Genomic DNA, 17,645 nt, shown 5'->3' on the forward strand with positions numbered 1-17,645 from the left:
AAACTGGAATCAATAAGCAGAATCAGAATCAGAATTTTTAATTACTAACCATGCCCAACCCTCTGGATGATCACATTTTTTTCTGTTCAAAGTTTACATGTTTTCAAGAGATGGTAATGTTTAAAGGAAATGTAAAATGTGTCAACGGGTGTAATAAATCTGTTTCACATTAAACCATTCAGCATTACTGCCCCTGGGCTCTCAGATATACACAGTAGAGTGACAAAACTGATCTCATAAAAATCATTTATTATCAATGATAAAAATTGATCTAAATGAAACAGGCAGTAATTACAATACTGTTTTCTTTCATGATGGCAAAGAGCTTCTGTAATTTACACACATCTTGTCTAGTCAGACTGATAGGAAGAGCAGCCAAATAACATGTGCACGCAGACTTTTTGTGTTTTATTAAACAATTCAAAATTTCTATTCCAAATACAGCTGAAAAAGAGCAATATGGTGTTTGTTGGATCAGATGAGAATCTCAGCGCTGCTTCATTTTTTGTTTTTTTCTTCCTGTAGAGACAAACAAAAGTCAATGAGCGTAGATAAACAGTAAAAAGTGTTCTATATATTGAAAGACAAAAAAAATGCTGGTCTCATTTAGTCCTGTGTCCACAGACACTGCCTGGCCAAAATAAGTCACCACCTGGATTTAAATAAGCAAATAGGTAAGAGCCTTCCATTGGATAATTACTGCAGTGATGAATGCGTTTCAGCTGCAACACCTTCTTTAACCCTACAGTAGCTGCAGGGATGTGATTTGAGGAAAGTGAAATTATCTGAAAAATTCAGCCGGGGGTCTGGGGGTCAGCGGGTCCAGGGCAGCGCCCGGTGGGGGGACAAGGGGGGCAAAGCCCCCCAAAGCGCCTGGGTTTTAGTGTTATTTAAGTGTCAAAAGTGGACTAAAATAGCAAGTAAACATAAAAGAAACAAGTCATTATATTCATCATATACACATGTATTCAAGTTAATATGTAATATGATAAACTAACAAGGAGCAGAAGATACCATTCATCATGACTCAAAAAAAAAGATTTAAGAACTTACTGAGTACATTGTTGGCTCTAGCCATATATACATATATAAACAAAATACTGACTTATGAACACATTTCTATATAAAACAATATTTATATCTATATTATCATTTTCTGATATATCTTTTTTTAATATATATGTATGAATTATATTGATAGTCTACACACGTGGACAAAATTGTTGGTACCCCTCAGTTAAAGAAGGAAAAACCCACAATTCTCACTGAAATCACTTGAAACTCACAAAAGTAACAATAAATAAAAATTTATTGAAAATTAAATAATCAAAATCAGCCATCACTTTTGAATTGTTGATTAACATAATTATTTAAAAAAACAAACTAATGAAACAGGCCTGGACAAAAATGATGGTACCTCTATAAAAGATTGAAAACTATTTGACCAGAGTGACATGATTAACTCAGGTGTGTCATTTAATTGACATCACAGGTGTTTCCAAACTCATAATCAGTCAGTCTGCCTATTTAAAGGGAGACAAGTAGTCACCCTGCTGTTTGGTGAAAAGGTGTGTACCACACTGAACATGGACAACAGAAAGCGAAGGAGAGAACTGTCCCAGGACATCCGAAAAAAAATGATAGACAAACATCTTAAAGGTAAAGGCTATAAGACCATCTCTAAACAGCTTGAAGTTCCTGTGACAACAGTGGCTCATATTATTCAGAAGTTCAAGACCCACGGGACAGTAGCCAACCTCCCTGGACGTGGCCGCAAGAGGAAAATTGATGACAAATTGAAGAGACGGATCGTTCGAATTGTATCCAAAGAGCCCAGAGCAACCGCCAAAGAAATTAAAGGTGAACTCCAAGGCCAAGGTACATCAGTGTCAGATCGCACCATTCGTCGTTGTTTGAGCCAAAGTGGACTTCATGGGAGACGACCAAGGAGGACACCACTGCTGAAAAAAACTAATAAAAAAGCGAGACTGGAATTTGCAAAAATGCATGTTGACAAGCCACAAAGCTTCTGGGAGAATGTCCTTTGGACAGATGAGACCAAACTGGAGCTTTTTGGTAAGGCACATCAACTCTATGTTCGTAGACTCAAAAACCAAGCATACGAAGAAAAGAACACTGTCCCTACGGTGAAACATGGAGGAGGCTCAGTAATGTTTTGGGGCTGCTTTGCTGCATCTGGCACAGGGTGTCTTGAAAGTGTGCAAGGTACGATGAAATCTGAAGACTATCAAGGCATTCTGGAGAGAAATGTGCTGCCTAGTGTCAGAAAGCTTGGTCTCAGTCGCAGGTCATGGATCTTCCAACAGGACAACAATCCAAAACACACAGCCAAAAACACCCAAGAATGGCTGAGAGAAAAGCGTTGGACTATTCTAAAGTGGCCTTCTATGAGCCCAGATCTGAATCCCATTGAACATATGTGGAAGGAGCTGAAACATGCCATTTGGAGAAGACACCCATCAAACCTGAGACAACTGGAGCTGTTTGCTCATGAGGAGTGGGCCGAAATACCTGTTGACAGCTGCAGAACGCTCATTGACAAATACAGAAATCGTTTAATTGCAGTGATTGCCTCAAAAGGTTGTGCAACAAAATATTAAGTTATGGGTACCATCATTTTTGTCCAGCCCTATTTCATTAGTTTGTTTTTTAAAATAATTATGTTAATCAACAATTCAAAAGTGATGGCTGATTTTGATTATTTAATTTTCAATAAATTTTTATTTATTGTTACTTTTGTGAGTTTCAAGTGATTTCAGTGAGAATTGTGGGTTTTTCCTTCTTTAACTGAGGGGTACCAACAATTTTGTCCACGTGTGTATATATGATTTGTATAATAATTTTCTCTGATATATTGATTATATTAATACTCCATCTATCATTTATATATATTCATTTTCTCTGATATATAACTTCTATTTTTTGTTTTATATACAAATATGTGTTCATTAGTCAGTATTTTGTTTATATATTTATATATGGCGTAATCATATACTGTCTCTTCAAATTATTAAAATAATTGACTTTACTGCCATTATCTGCTTCTCTAACATATATTAGTGTGTGTGTGTTTACAGTGTTTGCAAAATACCTGTCTACAGTCGAGCTTAATATCAGAATATTCTATTACTGTTAATCCCGATATATTAAAATACGCCGAACCATTTGTACTGTATCATAGCTACATGTATGACATTTGCAGCAAAAAATAAAAATAAAAACGCGTGAAAATCAGTTTAATATTCAGAGTTAAGATGGATTAAATGCGCTGTCAAACAGCGCTGAGTGGAGCGGGTGACCGGACCAAGAGGGCGGCCGTATTTCTCGCTGCGCAGCAGTCCGAGCGGCGTCTACTCTTTATTATGTCTATGGTTGCAAGTACACACTACTGATCCCGCATGTTTGGTCCTGTTGTCGCGTCTCTTCCCTCCGCCGGGTGAAAAAATTGCTGGGCATTTGGTGGTTAGAGCGCTTTTCGTACAATTTCCTGGCATGATTTTTCATTTTCATGTGGTCTGTCAGCGCTTGGCATCCTCTGTCGCTGCATTTTGTCTCATCGTCGCACACCATGCACCTCGCTTTCCCAGCTACATCTAACTTTCGATAATGCTCTCCAATCAATGTTTCCAACTCGTGCTTTTGCCAGCGCACTGTTGACAACTAACCCTATACCCCTTACACCCTATATTTTTTTCTCATCGAATTTGGGCGATTCACGTTGGGTCTCAAAATTGATACACCACATAACATGCCTGATACGGTCTCGGAATATCTAAAAGTCGTACCTTGGGGGAAACGAAATCGGATTTTTTGGGGTGAAAAAATTGGATTTTTTTTTTTGAAACGTAAAAAAAGCGGAATTCCGTGAATTCGCGGAAAAATCACATCCCTGTAGCTGATGCAGCGAGGAACTTCTCATTTCTTATACCACCATGCTGGAAGACACATCCTGTGGTCATAGAAAGGATGTTAGTCTGTCTCAGAAGGGTCAAATCATTGTCCTGCATCAATCAAAGAAAACAACTAAGCAGATTTCTGAAATTACTAAAATCAAGTTAAGAACCGTCCAACACATTATTAAAACCTGAAGGATAGTGGAGAACCATCAACTTTAAGGAACTAATGTAGTCGGTCATGTGGTCTGATGAGTCCAGATTTACCCTGTTCCAAAGTGACGGGGGCATCAGGGTAAGAAGAGAGGCAGATGAAGTGATGCACTCATCATGACTAGAGCCTACCAGCCTGTGGGGGTTAGGGTTATGATCTGGGGTTGGTCAGGTTCAGCAATGTTATGTTCCCAAAGAATGAGATCAGTAGCCTAGCCACGCTATACCCATGTTTCTGACGGCACAAGGGTCTAGGGAAGCTCGACAGGGAGGGAGGCGGGCTAAAAGGTTGTCTTTCAAATCCCTCTGCAGCAATTGGGTAGATATACAACCAATCAACGCAACGAATAGGCTGACATAGTTCCGAGAGCACCGGCGGATTGTGGCTAAGTCCCATTAGCTTCCCAACCAGCCAAGCCGCGGAGCCAACTGGTATATTAAGGATTTGCAATATCCCGTCGGCATAAGTCCAAATACGTCTTTCTTCTCAATGAAACACTTAAGTGCCGTCCTTTGTTTATCTTTCAAGTTGAATTTTAGCTTCAAATCTTTAAGGGCTGTGGCCAAAGCCGAGTTGAAAGATAACTGTTTATTGTGCGCTGGTTGTTTCTGTCAGAATCGTCACGCCTCTGTCGTCACTTCGTTACGCCCGCCTTCTGACTCTACACTTCATGGTGATTGGTCCGGCCAGTTTTAGGAGAATCCAGCCTCGAGCCTTATGGAGGGTAACTAGACCCACCCTGGCAGAGAATTAAATTCGTTGCCGTGGGTTGTCTAGCGCGGCTAGGCTATGAGATCAGCTGACTACCTGAATGTACTGAATGAGCAGGTCTTCCCATCAGTGGAGTTTTTCTTCCCTGATGTTCATGGGCATGTTCCAAGATGACGATGTGAGGATTCATGGAGCTCACATTGAGAATGAGTGGTTCAGGAAGCATGAGATGTCATTTTCACACTTGGATTGTCCTCCACAGAGTTCAGACCTCAGCCCCATTGAGAATCTTTAGAATGTTCTGGAGAAGACTTTGGTCTGACTCTCCCATCATATTGATGAAAAATTGACATTGCAGAAGCTTATCGAAACGATGCCACAGTGAATGAGTGCCATACTCAAAGCTAATGGCAGTATTCTGAAATATTAGAGTGTGCAACTTTTTTTTTTGGCCGGGCAATCTATTTCAGTATTTAAAAGCTAATTAATGGTTGATATGAAAGTCACAACAAGCATATTCTAGTGGTCATGTGGACCACAAACTGGGCTAACTGGAAGGTTTGAGATGGTACCTTGATCACATCAGCCAGCTCCTGCAGGGTTTGTTCATACCGGACTTCCAAACTCTTCAGGTTCTCTGGTTTAACCATCTGCTTTTGAATCCCGGGGCTTCCTGCATCCACCACCATCTGAAGAAAGTTTTTCTCCTGGGTGGGGTGACAGAAATCAAATTACAGAAACCAAACTGTCTTTATGGGCTATCTACACTCTTCATATGACTCTCATATGTAGTGAGTTATGTGGTGCACCTGTACTCTCAGCAGGAAGGTGAAGGCCAGGCCTGCTTTTCCTGCTCTTGCTGTTCTTCCAACCCTCAATGAAGACAACAGAAGATATATCTTTTACAAATCGGCCACTGCTTTAAAACATCAGGCAGCAGTTGTACAGGTCTGATGGACACCTCACCTGTGAATGTAGGTCCTGATGTACTGTGGTGCATCATAATTGATAACACATTTGACCCCGTTGATGTCGATTCCGCGGGCAGCTGCGTCTGTGCTGATCAACCTGCAGTGACACATTCATTCAAATCATCAATCCTTACAGCAAATCAGAAAAGACTAACTGAGAGTTTACACTAGGGAGCTGGAGTAGGGCTTTCTAGGCACCTGTATTTTCCTGCATGTCCTTGCGTAAAACGCTGACACCAAAGCTGCTCCAAATGGCTGGCAGGCACCTTGCATGGACGATCTGCTGCCAGTGGTGTGGATGTGAAAGTGAACTTTGAGTAGCAGAAAAGTGCTACACTGATCAGGCAAACATTCTGACCACCTGCTTAATGTTGTGTTGGTCTCCTTTATGCTGCTAAAACTCCTCTGAGCCAGTGGTTCATGGACACAGGACCTCTGGGGATGTCCTGTGACACTGGGGTGGTTTCAGTGAATTCTGTGGGTCCTGTGGGTTGCAGGGTGGGACCTACCTAGATCAGGCTGATCCTGGAACATCAAACATATGCTCAATAAGATCTGGATCTGGTTAGTGTGGAACCTGGCTGAACCCTGAGCTCTGCCATGTTCCCCAGGCCACTCCTGAGCAGTTTTTGTGGCGTGTCTGAATGCACTGTCCTGCTGTGGAGACTGGCATCAAGGACTGCTGTTACTACTATGGAGGTTGGAGGGTGGCTTACGCTGCAATGTTTAGGTGGGTGGTACATGTCGAACATCCACATGAATGTCAGGACTCAAGGTTTTCCAGTAGAACGTTGCATTATAACAAGATGATGGATGTTATTCACTTCACCTGTCAGCGGTCATAATGCTGTGGCTGATGGGTGTACATAAATGCAGATTATTTACTTAGAACTAGCACTAGAGCTAATTAAAACTAAAATGAGCTGACATGAGTGAAGAATGTAATGATGTAGGGAATACTCACAATAAATTTACACAATTCTTCAAAAGCAGCTGCATATTCTTTAATTGTACTGGATATTTTATTTTTCAGTCCAGTATCCAGCATGGAGTCTGTTTATACTGTCTGCTGCTGGTGTTTTAGAGGATATTTCAGACTGCAGCTAAAACGTTTTTAGACATCTTCTCATGGAAGGCGATGAAGATTTCTCATCATATTTGTTGAATTTTTTTTCATCACTGTGTTCTTTTACAGGTTTTTTTCTAACTTTATGTAAAACACGGTGTAATTTCTTTAGAAAAGTGCAACATAAATAAAGGTATTATTTTTACTATTATCGTTATTCGTCACACCCACCTTAGACTTCGATTTTAGATTTGCGAACGACAAGTGGATGAGTAAAGAACCAAGGATTACATAACTATTTGTTACACTTTTCATGTGGACACCTCAGTGCAGCTCTATCAACAAAGAGAGGCTGAAATGTGTGTCGATATACTCTTTCTTTGAATGCACACACACACACAGAGACTTACAGTTGGATCTTTCCCTGTTCGAAGCCCTTCAGCGTCTTCTTCCTCTCACCGGGAGAAAGTCGGGAAGAGAACTCAGCAACCTGAATTCCACCAAAGAGCTCCAGCAGCAGGTAAAGTCTGAGTAGAGAACAAGTGTACAGATGTGGAGTCCAGACAGAGCCCAACACAGACAGAGACAGATGGAAATAATATTAGGTTTTAACAGCTCTCTAACCTGTGAGCATTCTCTCTGGAGTTGGTGAAGCAGAGGACGGGGCTGAGCTTCATACGCAGGATGAAGTGGAGGATGAGGAGGGGCTTATTGCTTAACGTGCAGGGCACATAATATTCCTAAAAACGGAAAAAGGCAGTCAGTTCTAATTTGGCCCACGCCTTTTCAAAATTTTGAACATCATTTGCTGTCTCCTGTCTACTTGAATGTTTGTCTGCCCTCCTTCTTAGAGCTGAAGGTCATCTCTTACCGTGAGGCCTTGGGGGAAGTCGAAGCGGTCTTGCTTCGGGGTGGGGGCTGCTGCTGTGGTGTTGGACTGACTGTGGATGGAGCTAAAGAGTCGGGGCTGGTGGAGGCTGAGCTGCTGCAGCTTCTCAGGGTTCTGTGTGAGTGTTGCAGAAAACAGGAGCTTCTGCAGCGGCATCTGAGGTGGAGAAAGACTAAGAAGAGAAACCAGTTACTGAAGTAGTCCTCAGACCAGAGTCTACAGTTTTCAGCCGTCAAGCCGACAAAAATCCAAAGACGTCATCAATTTGTTTTGGACTTTCATGATATATGTAGTTTGATATTTCAGTATTCACAGACCTTTGATAACATGGTGGTTGTTAAAGAAACCAAGACTTCAGGTCATCAGCATCCCTTATTTGACTCATAAAAAGGTTCCTTGCTGTCATCTGTTTACCACAGTAAAGTACAGAAACTGAAACTCTTTCCAACTGTTTCTTAAAATAGCAAATAAGACTTTTTCTTCAAAGTCTGAACTTCAACATGGCCAAGTTTTTCAAAAGTTGACCTAAAATTTATATAATTCTCAAAATATTACAGATTTTTAGCACTGTTATAGTTTTTTACTTCAAACATTTCAATTTAATCCTTGAAATTTCTTCAGAGTTGTGCGACTAATTTCTGGCAGTCAGACACAACCCACAAGAAAAAACTGTTTTGTGGCTCATGAGGATCCAGCATGAATTACTGCATAGCAACAGTGACATCATTGTAATGAAAACAGACTATATTATTTTATATTAAGTTTTTGAGCCTCTTTTAGCTCACTGGTTTGGTCTACACCATGCTCTCTCCCACTGGGACAGCACTTTCTAGCATGGCAGTAAAAATCTCCAAACACTCACTGTACACTGTCTGCCCAGCAGCAGCCAGTGGTGGAGAAAGCCTTCAGGTCTTTTGCTATCTTGCTACCTTTGTTTGCTTTAGTTAAAAATGTCATGAAAATGAATGACATGTTGACACATACAGTACATGTAAGGATGTTTGTTCAAACTTCTGTAAAACTGCACAGAATTCCCTCTGATTCACCTGGCTGCTGTGATATGAGCTGGCTCTGTCCTCCTGAAGATGGACGTGGTTTCTGATCCACTTCCTGGTCGGTACACCGCCTTTACCACCTGACTGAGCCACGACTGGTGCATGCTGTCAATCATCCTGTCGGCTTCGTCAATGATCTAAGAGATGAGTGAATAGAAGTATTTTTAAAAACTGTGCAGCTGATAAATGGCAAATAATTTCAGTGTCATTTAAAGCTCTGTAAATAAGAAAGAGGCCATTCCAATTTTTTTCTTAAATTAGCATCCCTATATGTATGGCAATCATTTAATTCAATCAAATACCAACACAATTACACTGCATTCTACTCAGCTGAATCTAACTGTATTTATAAAGAAAAGTCATAAAAGCCCCTGTGCCTTGTCAAAGTTCATTTGTGGAATTTCTTCCCTTCTTAATGGGGTTGGGACCATCCGCTGTGTTGTACAGAAGTCAGGTTGGTACACAGCTGACAGCCCTATTTGACAACTGTTAGAATCCATATTATGGGTAGAACTAATCAGCTACGTAAAGAGAAACGACAGTCCATCATTACTTTAAGAACTGGAGGTCAGTCAGTCTGGAAAATTGTGAAAACTTTGAATATATCCCTAAGTGCAATCACAAAAACCATCAAGAGCTACGACAAAACTGGCTCACATGAGGACTGCCCCAGGAAAGGAAGACCAAGAGTCACCTCTGCTGCTGAGGATAAGTTCATCTGAGTCACCAGTCTCAGAAATGGCAAGCTAACAGCAGCTCAGATTAGAGCCCAGATAAATGCCACACAGAGTTCTAGTAGCAGACACATCTCTACATCAACTGATCAGAGGAGACTGACCAATCAGACCTTTATGGTCAAACAGCTGTTAAGAAACCACTACTAAGGAAAAGCAACAAGCAGAAGAGATTAGTTTGGACCAAGAAATACAAAGAATGGACATTAGACCAGAGGAGATCTGTGCTTTGGTCTGATGAGTCCAAATTTGAGATTTTATTTTCCTTGACATACCTGTAAATGGTAAAAATAGAGAAACAGCTCATTTTGCAGAGGTCCCTTAATTATTTCCAGAGCTTTATATCTGTGGTTGATGAAACATCACAACAGTTTAAAGGCTTCTAAGAACTCACAAGAAACCGGAGCTGTTCCAGACAAAACCCTGAGTTCTTGTTGATGTGATCTACCAGTCGACCTGGAGTGGCAACAACGATGTCTGCCAGGCTGCGTCTCATGCCCCCTCTGCAAGAAAAATCATTACAACAAGACAACAGATTAGTCTTTTTCCAGTTTGTCATGCTGGAGGAAATGCTTGCATTACTAGAGAGGATATGTAGATGTTTTATTTATCTTGCTCAATCTAAGTCATTCACTGGATATTGTGCCAAGTTCTGATCGAATTACAACTGCAAGTTTAAAGCTCTTCTGTGCAGGATATGAATGACAGTCATCTGGTGCAGTATTTCCTAAGTCTTTTAACCCTGTAAAACCCAAATACAGAAAAAAAAATGAGCAAAAGTAATGCAGATGCACTACCAGTTAAAGGTTTGGACACACTTTCTCATTCAATGTTTTTTATTTATTTGTAATTTTTTCTACATTGTGGATCGATACTAAAGATCAACACTTTCTACTACATCGTTTCATACGTATTCTTTTAGAGTTTTGATGTCTTTAGTATTAATCTACAATGTATAAAATCCAATTATAGAAAAAAATGAGCAAAAATAATATAATAAATATAAAATACTAAAACTGATGTATTTTTGCTACAGTGGGTTTTACAGGGCATGTTACACAGTGATGCTACTGAAGGCAAAAAGCTGCTAAAGCTCAGTGATTATTTGTGAAGTCATGCCACAACTGTATTTCTCACCTGTACTCCGAGAGTGAAGCCTCCTCTGCAGCAAAGGACTTCTGACCAGCCAGCATCACCACTTTGACAGCGGTTCCCTCAGCATATGATGTGAACACTTTGTAAACCTGCACAGCAGAATGTTGTGCTTTTTCAGTCTCTACAGAATTAGATTAGAATAAAACCTTTGTGCAGATGGTTCTGAATATTTCTGACCTGCTGGGCGAGCTCTTTGGTCGGCAACACGGCTAAAGCCCGGACTGCACACACTACCCGCTCCATCAGCACCTAATGGAAGACAACATCCGTACTTTACTCTTCACACATGCAGCAGTGCGTACATGCAATGTTCTCTCACAGGTACCAAAAGAGATGGTGGCAGCTCACCTCTATGACAGGTATGACAAATGAAAGTGTCTTGCCACTTCCTGTTGGTGCAGACACACAGATGTCTCTGGGCTTGTAGCCGCCTCGTCCAATCAGCAGGCCCTGCTGCGCGCTCTCCAAGATGGCAGGGATGACCTCCGCTTGCACTGTAAAAAGTTCAAATATGTCACAAATATTTCACTCAAGCCGTCCCTCTCAAGCCTTTTCAAAGAACAACAAGGTGCCAGCGTTTACTATTTCACCTCCTTCACATGCACACACCCACACAACACATGCACCATTTTCAGCAAAAACCACCATGAAAGTCTGCACAAGGACTTTGACAAACTAAAAAGGCAAATCAGCAACAGTGGAATGAGGAAACTGGAATGGAATGAAGACAAGACCTGTCTGCATGCACATTTCTTGTAGCTATTAAGTGACACATTGTTGTAAATGTAAGCTGTGGACTTCTTTCTGTACCTATGACACCTCTGTAAAGGTGAATAATGTACTGAACGCTGTGCCAGAGTTCAGAGAGACGCTGCATCACTATACTGAGCTTCTCAACCATCATGGAGCCCTGTATGATGCTCAGTTGTTTAACATCATCTTGAGTCATTAAACTGAGACATAAAACTGTCAGCACTTTTGTACTCCCAAATTATTTTGCTTGATGTTAATTAACTCGTAAAGCTGGTCAACAGTTGGAATCAGGTGCTGACAGTTCTCTGACAGTTCAAACCATGAGGTCACATAACTGATGCCTGGAAAGCAGCGAAAGCTACAAAAAGACATCAAAGCATTTTCAAAATGTCCTTCACAACTCCAGCACAGAAGTCATAGGTGTCATGGTGGCCTCACTCACTCATAATTTTCTTCACTCAGCTTTTGAAGACAGCCTGCTCTACTGAGATTTACACCATATTTTTTCCATTCTTAATGATGGTGCATGGTGAATACCTTCTATTCACTATGGTCTGGTTAAAGAGAAAAAGCATCAATATTTCATGAGAATAGCCCACTAACTGTTCAGTTTAGGACTGGAACTAAGCTGCTCTGGGAAAACATGTTATCCAAAGACAGAAAATGTTGTACTGATAGAGGGAAAATTGATTTAGCTGATATTAATTAATTGTGCGGTGAGTCAAGGAGCTGAAAGTGAAAACAAACTAGCTCCTACATAAGGACAATGATCCAAAACACTCTTCAAAATCCACCATGCTTCAAAAATGTAAACTGAAAAAGTGCAAAGTGAAGCTTTTAGAGAGGCCCCTGACATGAACACTGACGAAATATGGGGAGGAATTAAGCAACCTGAAAATAACTAATTAAACAGAAGTATTCTCATATATGGTGTAAGTCTCTGAGAAACTTGAGGATGATTACACAGATAAAAAGGGCCCAAGTCATTACCTGGAAAAAAATGTTGAATTCTATTATTCTGTAGTTTTTTCAGGAGCTGAGCTGAAAGTCCTGAGATGTTACTGATGGGAACCAGGTTGTTTTTAATGTCTCTGTGAATCACATCAGGCTCTGCAAGCCACTGAGGTAGTACTCTGTGGACCTGAGAACAGAAGAACGCACAAGCTAAAGTTACTAAGAAAAGAACTGTAATGACATTGATGACTCCTGGTTCCTTGTTATTAAGTAATCGCTGTACCTTCTGGGCAGGCTTACTGTCAAACCCCCCCAGAACTGTGAATCCAGTTGGAGCAGAAGTCTTCTGTGAGTTTTGTTCTGAAGAGTCCTTCTCTGCCTCCTCTTGTCCTCCTGTGTCTTCTGGTCCATCTCCTCCACTCACAAGAGTGCCTGAAACGCCTTCAGCTGAACTGCCTAAAATCCAGGAAATACAATGTAAATCCTCTGAAACATATCTTGTTATGGAAGCGACATCATAGCTAGCGTTCTACATTGTCTTGCAATGTTAAAACGTCACTGTCAGACGCAATCTTGCTTTTACTTTTATACTGTGCAATATTACCATTCTGTATATTCTGCTGTTCAATCTGCTGCTTTTAATATACAGTATTTGCTGTTTTTTCATCTTTTTTTTGCTGCAGAAAAACTGCTCTTTTACATCTCCGACACTATGGACACTATGGACAATACTGATTTACTACCTCTGCAGTAACACTCATACTTACTGGTACTATCTGCAGGCCTGCCACTGCACATAGTCTCCTTTTTAGTGTTTTTTTTCTGGCTTTTTTCTTTATAATGTGCCGCTCTTTGCCGACCTAATTGCCCCTCGGGGATAAATAAAGTTTTTTCTGATTCTGAAATGTAGAAACACTGGTAGCAATGCATTTTAGAGGGAACAGTAACTGTAAAGATCTGCAATGACAAGAGCAGGGATTACTCGCTTTTTACCCCCATGACTTTTCATTGAGATCAGTGACCCTGATCATCACAATATCGAGCAAATTATAGATATAAAGTAGCTGTGACTTTTCTGTCCTCATCTGCATATACCAAGAGGTGTTTCCAGCACACAACTGCCCTGTATGGACAGATGTAGGAAGTATTAATGAAAACAATTAACATTTCATAGCTTTAAAACTCTCTGCTAATCTTTTTGACATAAACACAGAACTAACAACTCTTTGACAACGAAGGATCTCGGTCAGCTGGATGCTGGTGTCCACAATTTGTTTTTGATTAATGAGAAGCAGGTTTCCCTTGTAAACAAAGGTCTGTAGTACACAAATACAGGCCTCAAAATTATTGGCAATTTAAAAGCTAAAAAACAATATTATTAATTTACTGGCACTACTGTTGTTTTGTAATTAAAGTATCTTTCAACACCGTTCTATTACAACTGAGAAAATCATGGTGCAAACTCTTACAGCAACCTCTGATTTACAACATTTGTGGATAAGAATTGCGGGGACCAGGTAATGTAAAATTAAAACCGCTTCAAAATTCTTATAATTGTAGGATAACTGTAAAATAAAAGAGAAATGTACAACTGTTTTGGGAGGAAAAGTGTGTGTTCAGTGTCCTAAATTTTAATGCAGATGAGTAAATTAAGTAATTTATATTTATACAGTTACTGGTGGATGTGTCTTCTTCGTGTTCGCATATTAACCATATTCATGTGATGTTTACATGAGAACTTACTAAGGTGGAAATATGAGATGGAAACCAGTCAAGCAGCTCAGCTTTTATGAATTATGACTAAAATATGTTGTGAGTGAAACATTCAACAGTTGGAAAACTACAGCACACTCTGTAAGTTTTACCAGAAACTAAATTAGTAACAACTATAAATGACAAGATTAATAAAACAAAAAGCCTCATGAAACAATCCATTTTCATATGAGTCAGAAACAAAACAAAATGTGGAAAACTTGAATGGGTCTGAAAAGTTTCTGAATGTACTGCATTGCATGGATCAACTACCTGTGCTAACTTCAGACTATTGTACCTTATGCCAAAAAAAGATACAAGGTACAATATAACAGTAAGTCATCACACATAATGTGAAATATCATCCAAAACGTGTGTAAGTACAAGTACAAGAACACACCTGACGTATCCTTCTTCTTCTTCTTTTGTTTCTCATTTGCACTTTTCTTTTTCTTCTTTTTCTCTTCAACAGGCTCATCATGGTTATCAGAGTCTGAACTGTGCAAAGCTACAACATCGGATTTCCTCTTTTTGTGGCGGTGAGGCTCTTGAACGCTGTCTTTGTCAGCTTTTCTTTTCTTTTTAACATCCTGTATTTCTGTCTGTTCTTCATGCTGGTGTTCTGTCTGTTCTATCAGACTCTGCTTCTGCCTTTCTTTTGCCTTCTGCTGCAGTTTAGCCAGTAACACCTGAGACCGAGACTCCTTTGAAGTGCCTCCATCTTCTTCCTCTCCTAGATACCTGCGAGCACCGAAAAAAATCATAACACACATTACAGATTCCTCCATCTACCACTTTACAATCGCAGCACAGCAACTTTCAGTCAGTTTATTAAAGTGCAACCTTGTCATACAAAAGTAGAGATTAGATTAATTGGCATAACAACACACTGTCCTTTGACATTTTGTTTTGTTTATGTAAAAATGCCAAAAATAATCTGGAAAATATATAATTTGACCTCTGCATCATCGTTTTGAAACCTGCTAAAAATTTAAATTTACCATGAGCTAACATGCTTAAATATGTTATCATTAGATGTGCTGCAAGACTGCGACTGCTTTAGAAATATCAGTCCTTCAGTTTCTGAATATATCTGATTAAAAACTCAGGTCTGTAGCGACCATCCTTCTGAATGGGTCTTTTTCTGATTAGAACTTGTCTATCACAGCTGACACATTCAGATCTCAAAAACTGACAGGGATAAGTGAAGTTGTGAGAAAATCTGGTGAACGAAGGACAATGACAATGAGTAAACAAACTTAAAAAAAATAAGGTAGCACAAAAAGAGAAACACAGGTATAGTAAAACTATAGCTATTATTATTTTTCAGCATTAACTTGATTCCTTTAAAAATCATATCGTGAGTATGATGTTTAAGTCAAACGCTCTCAATATCTTAAAACATGATATTGAATCGTTGTCCGACTGAAGAAGAAACCAGAAATAGAAGCTAGCACACAGCCTACCTGTTGACCAGAAACAGGGACATTCCAACAGGAACACGAAACCTCCCGATAAAGATTTGTAATTTTTTCAACTTTCCCGCAGCAGAGAAAAATAACACTTAATACAAAATAGCGCAGTCCAAATTCTTAATTTGTTTAGTTTCATTAAAGTACCAAAGCACTGTACTTTTACTGGACTACAAACATCAACACTTTCTCATGTGTTTCGCATACCGTACCAGACGCAGGATGATGACGTACGTTAGTCGAGTCGCATACTTTTCGTCACCGGTCGGACACGACCATGTTAAGTTAATTAAAAAAAAAAAAAAAAGAACTAAATCTCTCTTTCTCAGCTATATCATTATATATATGAGTTTTAATCATTGTTTTGAAGTAGATTTTTAATTGCACGATCGTAACCAAAACTTGTCACAGTAGTTTTTTTTTTCACCACGACGATATGTGGTTCCTTCCAGTCGATGACGTCCTCTAATCAAAATAAAGTGGCATAATTTCAAACATACAAACACTGAGCAAATATATACATTTTTAAAAATGCCGCGACATGGATATGCACACACACATCTACATTAACGCAACAGTGATAGTATAGTTCTGCACTCAGAGGTGACATATTCTGCAAGAAGAGATATAGTATGTGAGATAATTTTTCAGACTTTTTAATGGACAGATTTCACTTGCAGTGGGGTATTTTTTTTTTTATATTACAGTGGTAATACTGTCTGAACCATAGACTGTACTGGATACTCCATGTGCATATGTAACACCAATTGTCATGTTAAGGGGAAAGCTGCTGTTTTTTTTTTTTAAAAAAAAATTCTATTCTATTCTATTCTATTCTATTCTATACATGTAAACAATAAGAGCCTATTATGCGGACTGTCAGAGAAGACAATAATATATGCAGAAGATGGAAAAAAGACTCAGAAACCTAAAAATAAATGCAGAAATAAGTAATTTAACACAAATTAATGAAAAATTACTACTTTTTGGTAACTTAAAAAGCCATTAATAAATTAAATCAATTAAATTAATGTCTGAATTCTTCTAGATATTAATTTCAATATTTTTTTCGACTTATTAACATGTTTCTTTCTTTCTTTCTTTCTTTCTTTCTTTCTTTTTTGACAGCAGAGACTGTTATTTGGAAAATGCGCCAAAGACGACAAGGCTTAAAGGGGAGAATAGCTGCATCCAGAAACACCTAAAGTTTGTCAGGGAGCACAAACACTGGACTATAGATGACTGGAAAAAGGTGCTCTGGACAGAAAATACTAAAACATGCAGTTATTGTGTATGTTTACTTTTTCTGAGGCCAAATCAAAAAGAAAAAAATAACTTGGACAGAAGAATATTTGAATTTTTTTTAAAATATCAAATAAGTCTGGAGCTCCCCCTAAATGCCATTTTTCTCTTGTCCCGCCCCCCTGATGACCAAACTGAATCTCAAATAAAACTGTCAAAATGAAATTGAAATCTCCTTTTTTGTTTTTTTTTATTGATGTCTCTTGCAATTATGGGAACATCTTTTTAATCAACATGGTATTTTAAATAATAATTGTCATGAATGGAACCTGTGTCCCACAACAACCCTGTTACCATAAGCTTCTAGCTGGTAAAAGAAGAAAACAGTGAATCACATGAAACACTGGAATTAACATCATCCAACAGTTTTCCTAAAGAATGGGCAGAGCAAAGCTATGCCCTCTTTTCTATTTTATGTATTTTCATAACATTATCAGCCTTGACTGAATATCTCACTCTACTTCATGCAATCCTGTTATGCATATTATCAGAATAAGATTCTTTTAACTTTTTTCTTGACTGTTTTCCATCAGTCAGTTTGTCCTCTTGGTCAGCAGTAACAGCTAGCTAAATATCTAGCTTCTACTGCTGAGAAAAAGATCACATTAGCATGGATTAGCAACCCTGTTACTGTGATTAGAGTAGGATTAGCAAACAACACAGAAAACATGGAATAAAAATGGCATCATTGATGTGTAAGCTG

At 39.2% G+C, this 17,645-nt stretch overlaps 1 protein-coding gene across 1 annotated transcript; it reads right to left on the reverse strand.

The window, feature by feature from the left end:
* Positions 1-232: 232 nt before the first annotated feature.
* Positions 233-15,863, reverse strand: ddx51 (DEAD (Asp-Glu-Ala-Asp) box polypeptide 51). Its single transcript, XM_051956415.1, has 16 exons — positions 15,635-15,863; positions 14,569-14,909; positions 12,700-12,872; positions 12,453-12,603; positions 11,058-11,203; positions 10,887-10,958; positions 10,692-10,798; positions 9,949-10,057; positions 8,812-8,957; positions 7,748-7,937; positions 7,501-7,616; positions 7,287-7,403; positions 5,806-5,907; positions 5,649-5,712; positions 5,412-5,546; positions 233-519 (listed from the first exon to the last, which is right to left on the reverse strand). Exons 1-16 carry the CDS (start codon positions 15,655-15,657, stop codon positions 499-501), a joined length of 2,013 nt encoding a protein of 670 aa, XP_051812375.1. The 5' UTR covers positions 15,658-15,863; the 3' UTR covers positions 233-498.
* Between the last annotated feature and the right edge of the window lie 1,782 nt (positions 15,864-17,645).

This window comes from Acanthochromis polyacanthus, chromosome 12 (assembly GCF_021347895.1).
Source record: "Acanthochromis polyacanthus isolate Apoly-LR-REF ecotype Palm Island chromosome 12, KAUST_Apoly_ChrSc, whole genome shotgun sequence".
NCBI classification, from domain to species: domain Eukaryota; kingdom Metazoa; phylum Chordata; class Actinopteri; family Pomacentridae; genus Acanthochromis; species Acanthochromis polyacanthus.